The sequence below is a fragment of the Macaca nemestrina genome, chromosome X (assembly GCF_043159975.1).
Source record: "Macaca nemestrina isolate mMacNem1 chromosome X, mMacNem.hap1, whole genome shotgun sequence".
Lineage (NCBI taxonomy): Eukaryota > Metazoa > Chordata > Mammalia > Primates > Cercopithecidae > Macaca > Macaca nemestrina.
The window spans coordinates 158,232,291-158,245,483 of NC_092145.1; the positions used below are offsets into that span (position 1 = coordinate 158,232,291).

At 47.0% G+C, this 13,193-nt stretch overlaps 1 protein-coding gene and 1 long non-coding RNA gene across 9 annotated transcripts in view; both read right to left on the reverse strand.

Moving 5' to 3' along the window:
- The window catches only part of LOC139360885 (glyceraldehyde-3-phosphate dehydrogenase, testis-specific-like), a 69,474-nt gene that overhangs the window by 12,734 nt on the left and 43,547 nt on the right, over positions 1–13,193 (reverse strand). For 4 of the 8 annotated variants that reach the window (XR_011618432.1, XR_011618429.1, XR_011618430.1 and 1 more), the window contains one exon: positions 4,376–4,449. The exons of 3 other annotated variants lie outside the window; for them this stretch is intronic. Coding sequence is in view for 1 of the 5 variants with exons in the window: in XM_071089246.1 (XP_070945347.1) it covers positions 4,442–4,449 (8 nt within the window). In the remaining 4 variants the exon portion in view is untranslated. Of the gene's footprint in view, positions 1–4,375; positions 4,450–13,193 lie in introns of those variants that run through there. One more of the 8 variants, XR_011618434.1, reaches the window with a different exon arrangement.
- LOC139360887 (uncharacterized) lies at positions 1,950–4,386 on the reverse strand. Its single transcript, XR_011618437.1, has 3 exons — positions 4,106–4,386; positions 2,549–2,699; positions 1,950–2,366 (listed from the first exon to the last, which is right to left on the reverse strand). It is a non-coding gene; the product is annotated as an uncharacterized lncRNA (long non-coding RNA).

Below are 13,193 nucleotides of genomic sequence, written 5' to 3' on the forward strand. Positions count from 1 at the left end.
GGTTACAGAGTAAGACTCCATTTCCAAAAAAAAAAAAAAATCAAGATGATGAGACACCCAACATCTAGAAGGCATTGGGTCTCACCAATTACATAAAAGATCGTGTGTCCTTCATACCTCAAGGCAGGCTGTTCGGGAACCAAAGAAATCCAATAAGGTTGATCTCCTTGGAAGAAAACATTTGCAAAGTCAGGGGGAAATTTCAGATTTTATTTGCTTATTGTGATGACCAAACATGACCAAAAGCAACCAAACATGATCAACTTCCTTTTTTTTTTTTTCATTTGCAATTCTTCCTTAACAAGAACACGGTAACTGCAGGTATATAGCAGGAAGGAGACCACTGGGGGCTAGTTGCAAAGACATGAGCGTAATAAGGAATGGAAAAGCCATTTCTTCTCCAGGAAGGTGACTCTGCCATTTTTAACATTTTTATCTCATTTTCCCAGCCTCCCTGCTACGGACAATGTTCAGATCCTCATCAGCCGGGGCTCTTCCGCCAGCTTCTCAGCGTTGCTCTCCAAGGTGTGGTCCCTGGATCAGCAGCAGCAACATCCCCTGGGTGCTTACTGGAGATGCAGAATCTCAGGCCTCGTGTCCCAGGCCTCCTTAATCAGAGTCTGCATTTCAGTCCGACTCCCCAGTGATTCCTGCATTTCAGTCCAACTCCCCAGTGATTCCTGCATTTCAGTCCGACTCCCCAGTGATTCCTGCATTTCAGTCCGACTCCCCAGTGATTCCTGCATTTCAGTCCGACTCCCCAGTGATTCCTGCATTTCAGTCCGACTCCCCAGTGATTCCTGCACCCAGTACAGACTGGAAGTCCTGAGAGTGGTCCTAGTGCTGTGGAGTCCAAAGTTCCTGAGGTTCGCTGCATAACAGCCAATCATTCGAGAGACAAGAAGTTAGAAAAAGAAAAGCATCTTTATTTGGAGAGCCAGCCAGTCAGGAAGATACTGGACCCATGTCCTAAGGAACCATTTTTAAAGGCATGAATCTCAAACTTCTTTGTACATTGAGAAGGGGGAACAAGGAGGAGGCTGAGGTGAGGGGGTTGGCTGGTGACCACAGACACTTGGGCATCAGCAGGGGCCCAAGGAGATTGCAAAACTTCCTTGTCCTTGCTCAGGTCACAGTGCTCCTACAAATCTTCAAGACAACATTGCTACTTGTATGCATGCCCTTCTTATCTCCTCAGAGGTTAGTTTTGGAAAGGAATTCTTATCATCCTTGCTTTCCAGTTAAACTGTAATCTAAGTTCTTTCCATGATTAACTTGGCCCATGTGCAGAAGTGCCTAAGAGCAGTTAGCTTGAGGAGTCAGAAGCAAGATGGAGTCAGCTATGTTCAGTTTCTCTCCCTATCACACTGGCAGCCCATTCTATCCTCTTCTGAGAGACTGAGTGTTTCAAAATGTGGGCCTCTCCATGGCTTTCATGATAAAAGTGTAGGTGCCTTTAGAACTAAGCACGGTGTAGCCCTCTGCTCAGAACCCTGCATGTGTGGCATGGTATTCTCACTCTCTCCTTACAATAAAGGTAGACAAAAAATAAAAAGTGTTTTTCCAGCTGGGCGTGGTGGCTCACGCCTGTAATCCCAGCACTTTGGGAGGCCGAGGTGGGCGGATCACAAGGTCAGGAGATCGAGACCATCCTGGCTAACACGGTGAAACCCCGTCTCTACTAAAAATACAAAAAAATTAGCCGGGCGTGGTGGCGGGCGCCTGTAGTCCCAGCTACTCAGGAGACTGAGGCAGGAGAATGGCATGATCCCGGGGGGCGGAGCTTGCAGTGAGCCGAGATCGCGCCATTGCACTCCAGCCAGGGGGACAGAGCGAGACTCCGTCTCAAAAAAAAAAGTGTTTTTCCTCCTCTCTACTCTCATTAAAACAAACAAAGTGAAAGAGAGAGAGAGAGGGAGGAAGGAAGGGAGGGAGGGAGGGAGAGAGGGAGGGAGGGAGGGAGGAAGAAGAAAAGAAAAGAAAGAAGAAACACAGAGAGAAAGAAGGAAGAAACGGGGTAGGGGGAAGGAGAAATGGAGGGAGGGAGGGAGGGAGGGAGGCAGGCAGGAAGGCAGGCAGACTGACCGGCCATTGCTGGCACATGGCACCTGCTCCCCTCTGCAATTTCAAATCCTATCACCCAAGAAAACATCCCATCCACATAATTCCTAAAACATAAAAGTCCATTTTCAAATCATGAAATAAGTAAATGTTTCTACGGGAAAGCCATCGTTCTTCCCTTTTCTCTAAACACAGCGCCAAAATAAGTATCTTTCTCAGGGGAGAGTCCTCTTATAGCCTGATCCAATGAAGGCTTTCCTTCTGGGTGAACTCTGCGGGGCTTTTGTTTCTTTGCTTTGGGACCTCTGAAAAACAAACGCATCATGCAATGAATTTCCAAAAGCAGCAGATAAAACCCACCCACGCTGTCTCGCAGCCCTGCTCTCTTCCAACTGCCTGCTTTGTCACCAGAACAGACTCTGCAGGCCCCTGGGCTCAGGGGGCTTCCCACCGGGTTCTTGCCTTTGGCAGATGTTTTTGTTTTTACCTTCTCGGCAGGTGTTTTCTTCGGCTAAACTTGGCTTAGACAAAGAATGAGGTGCTGAAGTTGAGCTGCTTGGGAGGCAGAGGCAGGAGAGTCGTTTGATCCTGGGTGGTGGAGGTTGCAGTGAGCTGAGATCGGGCCACTGCTCTCAAGCCTGGGGGACAAGAGCAAGACCCCTCTCAAAAAAAAAAAAAAAAGCAAGAAAAGAAAATAGTATCTCTGAGTGTGGGAGGATCACTTGAACCCAGGAGTTCAAGACCAGCCTGCACTACAGTGAAGCCCCATCTCCAGGAAACATTTAAACATTAACCAGGCTGGGCACGGTGGTTCATGCCTGTGATCCCAGCACTTTGGGAGGCTGACGCGCGTGTATCGCTTGAGCTCAGGAGTTTGAGACCAGCCTGGACAACATGGTAAAACCTTGTGTCTTTAAAAAAAAATAAACAAATAGCCGAATGTGGTGGCTAGTGCCTGTGGTCGCAGCTACTTGGGAGGCCAAGGTAGGAATATCGCTTTAGCCCAGGAGGCAGAGGTTGCAGTGAGCCAAAAGATTGTACCACTGCACTCTAGCCTGGGCATGAAAACCTGCATGAAACCCTGTCTCAAAAAAATATAAAAATTTAAAAAAGTAGGCAGGCATGGTTGTGTGTGTGTGTAGTCCCAGCTACTCAGGAGGCTGAGGAAAGAGCATGGCTTGAGCCCAGGAGGTCGAGGCTACAGTGAGCCACGATCACTTCACTGTACTCCAGTCTGGGCAACAGAGTGATATCCTGTCTCAAAAAAAGAAAAGAAAGGAAAAGAAAAGAGAAGGGAAGGGGGAGGGGAGCGGAAGGGAGTGGAGGGGGAAGTGGAGGGGAAAAGGAAGGGGAGAAGGAAGGGGAGGGGAAGGGGGAGGTGGGGGGAGGGGACAAAGGGAGGGGAGGGAAGGGAGAAGGGGAGGGGAGAAAGGGAGGGGAGGGAAGAAAGGGAGGAGGGGAGGGGAGAAAGGGAGGGGAGGGAAGAAAGGGAGGAGGGGAGGGGAGAAAGGGAGGGGAGGGAAGAAAGGGAGGAGGGGAGGGGAGGGGAGAAACGGAGGGGAGGGAAGAAAGGGAGGAGGGGAGAGGAGGGAAGGGAAGAGAGAAAGAAACAAGCAAGAAACAAGGTAAAGGAAAGGGAAAGAGGGGAGGGGAAGGGGAAGGGGGAAGGAAGGAAGGAGAGAGGAGAAAGAGAGAGAGAAAAGAAAGAAAGAGCTTGGTCATGGTGGATGTCCACATTGATTGAGAACCACAGAGAACAATGGGCCATCCTGATAATACAGACAATTGTCATTTCCCTCCCGTATCACCACGAAACTAGAGAGGTGCTTTCTGGAGGAGCAAAGGTGCTTCAGAAATGTGGAATCCTGACATTCGCAATGCAGAATCTTTCTCAGAAGTGAGCTCAACCATATGTTCATTTTTTTGGTTTTTGTTTTTGTTTTTCCCAGTTATTGGTAATTGGCTTTGTTAAAAAAAAAAAAAAAAAAAAAAAAGAGAGAGAGAGAAAATGCAACTGTGAATAGAGAGATTGAATGTGTCTGACCCAAGGTTGTCGCAGCTCCTGTTTTCTGGTTAGGCCTGCACTTCCTTATGAATCACAGGGAATGGAGAACTTTTCTTGATAATAATGGTCATTCTATGCAGAGCAGGACTTGAGGTGTTATGATAAATGTATAATTTCTCAAAAGTGGTCTACTTGAGAACACAGTTGCAAGGAGTTCCTCTCCATATTTGTTCCTCCTGGGTAAAGCAGCTCGTCATAAGGTCATTCAGCTTTCAATTTATTTTAATCAGCACTTCAGCTCAGGCCAGGAATGTCACTGTGCTTTCCAGTCAGGACGGTCCCAGGGTGCCTCAGACACTGACACAGAGAGGAGTGTCAAATGACTGTCATTGAGGGGTAAAGTAGAATTTGACATGAGAATAAAACAGAGATATGTAGAAATCACAAAACAAGCATGCTATATTTCCAGTGCAATTCCATTTTAGATGAATATAGAAAATAATTGCAAATTTTCACATATGCCTTCATTCACTTATGCTATACTAATTTTCACATATGCCCAAGTTAATTCATACTAATTTATACTAACTACCACCAAGGCCATACAATTCTCCCCAAGGTAAAATTTACCTACTGTCAGAAGTAAATGTGGTGTTTTAAAACGAATTCTACAGTCAAGAGATCCCCATTAACCACACTTCTTAAAACCAGATGAGCAAGTTCTATCAGATTCACCCTGGAGCTTAAAATCCAACGACACAGAGAACTTTTTAAAACCCTGAACCATTAATTCCACCTGTTGGAAGTGGTTCCCTTCACCTGGGCAACTGCTAAGTCATTGTTTTATTTCGTGTAATGGAAACACAGTAATGCATTAGATATTCGTAAGATTAAAATATTTCGAGGCATCCAAGGAGCACAGGAATGCTGAAGTGGTCATGGGCATGAAAGATATTTCATCTGCAACTCCTGTACAGTGATAGGAAAGCATCTGTGATAACGGCTGGTAAGAAATCTACAGGCGAGACTAATATTGTTGTGGGGTGTTGCCTAGGTCCACAGGCGATGCAGAATTTCAGTTACAAGTGAGTAAATCCAGAGAAGTAGACTTTGTCCCATCTGAGTTGACAGAGCCCTTGAATGTTACTCACAGACCTCTGAGGTCTCTCAACATACCAAGGCAAAGAACAAAACCTCCAACGACAGGGTAACAGAAGAGGGAACGAGTGGCCAGCCTTGTTCGTTTGAGACACGATATAAATATCAAACTTAAAGCAGAAATAGTGAAAATGAAATTGCATGTTAAACTGCTCTTCTAGATGCTTATTTTTGGTTTCCCTTATTCTTCTTTTATTTTTCATTATTATTAATATTATTATTGAGACAGAGTCTTGCTCTGTCGCCCAGGCTGGAATGCCACGGTGCCATCTCGGCTCACTGCAACCTCCATCTCCCGGTTTCAAGCGATTCTCCTGCCTCAGCCTCCTGAGTAGCTGGGACTACAGGTGTGTGCCACCACGCCTGGCTAATTTTTGTATTTTTAGTAGACATGGGGTTTCACCACATTGGCCAGGCTGGTCTCGAACTCCTGACCTCATGATCTGTCCACCTCGGCCTCCTAATTTTCATTATATTTTTAATCAATAAACAATAATTGCCTATGTCTCTGGGGTGTGCTGTGATGTTTCTCTTTATCTTTCCTGTTGGATTCATCCTCAGTGTCAGTGCAGAACCCTTGGTTTACAGACACTTGGTTTGAAGAGATCCAACATTCAATGGAAACGTCTATCAGACAATGAGTGAATGGCTGTGCCTTCCATATAAAAGCACGATAATGGTGTGTTCTGAGTGGAGGCATACCTCTGTGATTTTACACCTCTCTCAGCTCGGCTGGAACCCAGATTCTTTCAGATTTATACCTCTCTGGGTAAACAAAAAGCTGGGACCCAGATTCTCAAAGTTAAGTATAGTCTTTCTGCAAAAGCCTCTTTGTCCACATCAACAGTGAGATAATTTGCTGTCTCAGAACTGCTAGACCAGCTGAACTTTCCTTGTTTGCCTTCTTGTTAGAGTGCCCGTGAAAGGCAGATTGGAGACAAAACTGATTCAACAGAGGCCATGGATAAGAGATGTTTTGTCTCCAATTGCATCAGAATCACAAACTATTCCAGGGGAAGGTACACAGAAGACATTTTTGTAGGTTATTCTTCGCTGAAAGGATTATGAATGACATTTGTCACGGTGGTTCATGCATATTCTTTCTGGGATCTCAACAGCGATGTGATATCCACGAACACAGTCAACATCGTAGAGACTGGGATGTGAAGAAGGGCACAGCAGAGCACAGTGCCTCCGGAAAGCTCCCAGGCCCAACCAATACCAACTCTACACTCCTTCAGCCTGTCTCTCTCCCATGTACCCCTCTTGTCAAGAGAGGGAAATGCAGTTAGAGACAGTCCATTTAATGTTTGTTGAGTGAGTGAAAGAATGAATGAATGTATGAGTTGTCTGTGGCCACATGCCTCTCTGCCAAAATCTATTTCTTCAAACTTAATTTCTGTCTGAACATCTCTATTCAGGCTCCCTGCGGCTTTGGTATTTCAGCAAAAATCCTCCCTGGGTTCTGACTCCAGGAGACAAAAACCACTCATGTAGTCTTTAGAAATCCTTCAATTAATTTTTAAAAATTATCTGTAGAGACAGGGTCTACCTATGTTGCCCAGGCTGGTCTCAAACTCCTGGGGCTCAAGTGATCCTTCTACCTTGGCCTCCAAAGGTGCTGGGGTTACAGTTGTGAGCCACCGCACCTGGCCTCAAACATTTTGTCTTCCAGATTTACCCTCGTTGACGATCTAGTCACCTGATCACTCTCCTCTTTGGGTCATGAGAGCTGGTGACTATGCAGCCAACAGGGACTTCAACAGAGTCCTGCCCTTCCATTTACATTTAACCTCATTGTTTATGGGTGGCCCCCAGGAACTCTCAGAAACAACTGTTAGAGTGTAGGGATCCTGAGGGGAGTGGGGTGAAGTTAGACCTGAGCTTCTGAGTTCTCCTTCCTCATTTCTCCTCCCTCCCTCCCTTCTCTCGCATTCCTCCTCACCTTCTCTATCTCTTGACCCCCATCCCTTCTCTCAATTCCTCTTTCTTCTCAAGCTCTGAGAATGTTCTGGCATCTTCCACCATGCAGAGAGTATGGTAGGAGGTTAGGAACTAATGGCTCTGGAACCAATGTCTCCTTCAAGTGACATATACTTTCAATCAGTATCTCCAAGTCTGTTCATGTTCCTATGATATCAGAGAGGGAAGCCAGACTATTTGGTGCCCAGCCAGTCTCCCCCTCCTCTGGGAGATGTCCAGCCTCTGTGTCCTCTCTTCTGTCTGCACCCAGGGGACCAGATATTTGGAAGCTACACACAGAGACTCAGCTTTAGGGGGCTGGCTCCCCATCTCAAAGACATCTGGTGGTTGAGGCTGGTTGACGCAACCAATCAGTGATCTTTCAGTTGGTAGGTTTTTTGGTGGGGAGAAGGAGTAACCCTACGAAGAAAAAGCACCAGATCCCCGTGCTTTTCAGTCTCTTGTTCCTGACTCAGACCAGGGAACCAATCTCCGGCGGACTTTGAGCTGGGAGGAGCTGACAACGGCTGCTATTGATTTGGGGCTGAGACTTCTCCTGGTTTCTGACGAGTTTTGAACTTGCTGACTTCGGGTAGGTTCAAAGGCAATGAATGTAAGGGCTGTGTGGGCTTCTGGAGGGGGTCTTGGAGAGGTGGCTGGGGCTTTTGATCAGGGCGATTCCCAGGAGATGCTTCTAGGGGAAAAGGGAGAAGCAAGAACCGATAGACGGTTCTAGGACTCTGGGGACTGACAGGTGAGCTGGACAAAGTGGAGATAGCAGGAGTCGCTGCGCCAGCAGGTGGAGGACAAGGTCAGAGGTCAATGTCCGCTAAGCAAACAGCCTTTACCAGGAGTGCTACCAATTAAAGGGACAGCTTTGTGGGGCTACAGAAGCATGTTGGTCTGCCACACTCCTGTCTTCTCCACTGAGGTTTCTGTGGGTAAGGATGTTGTTGTGGAAAAATACCTATAACATTAACTTCACCATTTAATCATTTCTGTATATATGTATTTATCTGTTTTAGAGATGGGGGTCTCTACTCTGTCACCCAGGCTGCAGTGAAGTGACACAAACACCTCTCACTGCAGCCTTGACCTCCAGGGCTCAAGCGATCCTCCCAACTCAACCTCCAGAGGAGACGGGACTACAGGTACATGCCACCATGCCCAGCTTATTTTTTAAATTTATTTAGTTATTTATTTATTCATTGATTTCATTTATTTATTTATTTATTTATTTATTTATTTATTTATTTTTGAGATGGAGTTTCCCTCTTGTTGCCCAGGCTGGAGTGCAATGGCACGATCCTGGCTCACCGCAACCTCTGCCTCCCTGGTTCAAGTGATTCACCTGTCTCAGCCTCCCCAGTAGCTGGGATTACAGGCATGCACCACCAAGCCTGGCTAATTTTGTATTTTTAGTAGAGATGGGGTTTCTCCATGTTGGTCAGGCTCAATTCCAGACCTCAGGTGATCCGCCTGCCTTGGCCTCCCAAAGTGCTGGGATTACAGGTGTGAGCCACCACACCCGGCCTTATCAGCCTTTTATAATCAACTTAGTGGGTGCTGCATCCATCAATAATGAAGTGAAGTAGGAGAGGCCAACAGCCAGGATATGTCTGTGCCATCATTATCCACCTGCATCCTGTGACCTGCCACAGCTGGCACCACGGGGGAAAAAGAACACACACACAGACCCCCAAACACTGGAGTCTCCTTGTCCGTCTGCAGCCCCCTGGACCAGCAAGAGGAAAATACACCTTGTCGTCCACCAGAGATGAAAAAGGATCCCCAGCCAGGAGAGATGGCTCACGCCTGTCACCCCAGCACTTTGGGAGGCCGAAGCAAGTGGATCGCTTGAAGCCAGGAGTTCAAGACAAACCTGGCCAACATGGTGAAACCCCATCTCTACTAAAAATACAAAAATTAGCCGGGCGTGGTGGCGGGCGCCTGTAATCCCAGGTACTCGGGAGGCTGAGGCAGAAGAATGGCGTGAACCAGGGAGGTAGAGGTGGCAGTGAGCCGAGATAACACCACTGCACTCCAGCCTGGGCAACAGAGTTAGACTCCATCTCAAAATAAAAAGAGAGAGAGAAAGAAGATGGGGGAGGGGGTATGGCAGGAGTTTCCTTGAAGAGACCAGCATCATTAGTGTGTTCTCATATTGCTATAAAGAAATAACTAAGACTGGATAATATAAAGAAAGGAGACTCCGTCTCAAAGAAAAAAAAATAAGAAAAAGAAAAAGGAGCCCCAAAGCTTCAGGAGATCCAGGGTATGAAACTGCAAATCCACTGGGCAAGGAAGATGATGCCTCAGTATCCCAATTCTTCAGATCCTCTTCTTCTTCTTTTTTTCTTTTTGTTTGAGATGCAGTCTCGCTCTGTCACCCAGGCTGGAGTGCAGTGACACGATCTCAGCTCACTGCAACCTCCACCTCCCGGGTTCAAGCGAATCTCCTGCCTCAGCCTCCCAAGTAGCTGGGATTACAGGCGCGTGCCACCATGGCCAGCTAATTTTTGTATTTTTAGTAGAGACGGGGTTTCACCATGTTGGCCAGGATGGTCTCGATCTCCTGACTGATCCGCCTGCCTCAGCCTCCAAAAATGCTGGGATTACAGGCGTGAGCCACCACACTGGACCTAGACCTTCCTCTTATCAGTCACCAACTCAGCTTCCCCTGGGACCGCTTCAAAAATCAGCTGTTCATGAGCCCCGGTGCCAAATGCCTGGCTTCTGAGAGACACATGAAGACCCTGATTCCCCTTTTCATGGGGAAGATGTCTGGTCCACCCAGCGGACGGCACAGACAGCTCCTAGCACCACAATGGCAGGGCAAGGGTAAGAATGTGCCCAGTGGGGAGGCGGGAATGTATACACGTGCTTCCAGACAGGATGTACAAGACAAAGAATTTGAATGACTTTTTGAAACAATGTCATACGGTCGCCTATGCCAAGCCGATTCCCACACAGGAGACAGCGCCTATTCAGTGTGCCGGAACAAGCATTCCTGTGTGAAGAAGTGACTGCTGCCGGCAGGGGCAGCTCACTTGGCAGAGAGGAGAGGCTGGAATGAAGGCTGAAGGCATTTTCAGGGTGTGGACTCCCATCAGTGACTTTTACAGAGGAACCCTGAGCCCAATCTGGGGTCTGGAGTGGGGGCTAAAGGGACAGAGGGGAGGCAGGAAGGGGCTCTCTGGGAGACTTGGTGGATGACACAGAACCACAGACACAGAAAAGGCAAAGCCTAGAAGCTAGCGTTTGAAAATCAAGGTTAGGGAGACCCAACACAGGAGACGATTTGGTAAAGGTGACTCAGGACAGGAGGCAGGCAGGGCTCCCTCGTCAGAGCCCTCTAAACCTGCACTTCTCTTTGTCCTGGTCACCAGAAGAGAGAAAAGAGAGCCTCCGCCTGATGTCAATGAAAGACATCTCTGTGGGTAAGGATTTAATTTTCCCCTGATTACCTAAGGAGAAAAATTCTCGCTTTCTTTTATTTTATTTATTTATTTATTTTTTGAGATGGAGTCTCGCTCTGTTGCCCAGACTGGAGTGCAGTGGTACAATCTCGGCTCATTGCAAGCTCTGTCTCCTGGGTTCACGCCATTCTCCTGCCTCAGCCTCCCGAGTAACTGGGATTACAGGCATCTACCACCACGCCTGGCTAATTTTTGTATTTTTAGTAGAGATGGGGTTTCACCGTGTTAGCCAGGATGGTCTCGATCTCCTGACCTCGTGATCCGCCCGCCTCGGCCTGCCAAAGTGCTGGGATTATAGGCGTGAGCCATCACTCCCGGCGAAAAATTCTTTCATCCTCATAAATCTACCCTTCTATTTGCATTCACCTTTGCATCTATCTACATATCTAGCCAGCCACCCACATCCATCCATCCATCCACCCACCCATCCATGAACCTGTTTATTCATGCATCCATCCATCCATTCAATCATTCACTTATCTACCTATCCATCTATTCATCCATCCATTCATCCACCCATCTACTCATTCACTCATCCACCTAACCATCCATCCATCCATCCACCCATCCATCCACTCATCTACCAAACTAATCATCCATCCCTCCATCTATACATCCACCTATTCGACACATCTATTCACTCATCCATCTGTCCATCTACCCATCCATCCACCTATGAAACTGTCTATCCATCCCCCTTTCCACCTACACATCCACCCAAACACCTGTCTATCCATGTATGCATCTATTCATCCATCAAACATTTATCCATCTCTCCATCCATCCACTGTCTACCCATCCACTCATCCATTCATCCATCCACCCATCTACCCATCCACCCAAATATCCATCCAAACATCCATCTATCCCTCCATTTTACCCACCAATTCACCATCCATTCATGCATCTATCCATTCGTCCACCTTTCCATCCATTTATCTATCCATCCCTTGACCCATCCCTCCCTCCCTCTTTCTCACTTTCCCTCAGTTCCTGCATATGGACACCTAGACATGTCTAGACATCCATGTAGCCATGAGCCACCTGTAACATCATTCAAGCACAGCCTTGCCTGCTGTTTTGTAGCCAGATGATCACGACTATGGGTGGCAGAATATCAATAGCAGGGTGCAAAACCTGGGGCCACTGGAATTGGGCATATCTGTGAAAATGTCCCTGGAGTCTTTCCTTTTGGTCTCATTTCTTAGAGGACTCAGAAACTGCAGCACTTGTGTTATTTATTAAGTTTCTCTACTGCTGGCCTCTGCTCAAGTGAGTTAGGAGAAACGGCAGGAGCGAGTCTATGAAAGCCCTTAACGCAGATCCCCACACAGATGAAGACACTGGTCTTAATTGAGACCTCAAATAATAATTATTATGTGAAAATAGATCAAAGCAATATCTCTGCCCTGCAAAATATTGAGAGAGGAAAATCAAGTATTACATTTTGTAAAGATACAAACACTATTTTCCGGTGGGTAAAATAAAGTATAGAAAGCAAGGCCAAGTCTAAAGTCTACTTGAAAGAGCCAGATAATGTTGTAAGATTTATTTGCCTGAACCAGGGTCCCAGAAAACCTTGTTGATCTGTTTACACTGCTCCCCGCTATACCGGACAAGAATAATTCCAATGTACTACTTGCTGGGGGTCCAGGAAGGGCAACTGAAACTGATTCACCCCTAGGATATCAGGACCATAATCTAGTTGCAAGCAGAGACTTTGAGGACAAATGTCTTGATATTTGAATTTCACTTCTGCTGTTTCTTAGCAGTGCATTGGTGACCATGTCACCAATCTGATCTTTGACTTGTAGGATGAGAGCAATCATTCTTACTATAAGGTTTGCTGCAGATTTTCTGAAAGTGTTTGCAAAGCACCTGCCATGTAGAAAGGGCTCCATCAAGCAGCACGGCTGTTGTTATAAATTTCATTCCAAAAGAGGGAATTCTTGACAAGACATCCCCAGCCCCTGACTCGTGGATTGAGCCTGCTGATGTTCAGTCAGTGGTGGGAAATGAGGCCGCTAATGGGACCCTGTACCGCACCAAGGTGCTGAGCTGTTGGGAAGATACAGGAAGAAGTCAGACAAGGTCTGGTAAGCCAGCGGACTCACCATGAAAAAGATCTACAAAGAGCTCTCACGTACCTGGAACTAAATTCTGAACCTACACATGAGTTAAAAAGAAAAACAGGCTGGGTGTGGTGGCTCACACCTGTAATCCCAGCACTTTGGGAGGCCGACGCAGGTGGATCACGAGGTCAGGAGTTCAAGACCAGCCTGGCAAAGATGCTGAAACCCCATCTCTACTAAAAATACAAAAATTAGCCAGGCGTGGTGGTAGATGCCTGTAATCCCAGTTACTCGGGAGGCTGAGGCAGGGAACTGCTTGAACCCGGGAGGCAGAGGTCGCAGTGAGCCAAGATTGTGCCACTGCACTCCAGCCTGGGCGACAGAGTGAGACTCCATCTCAAAACAAAACAAAAAATATGCTAGTGGAGATAACTGCGTGCTCCTTGTACCCATAAA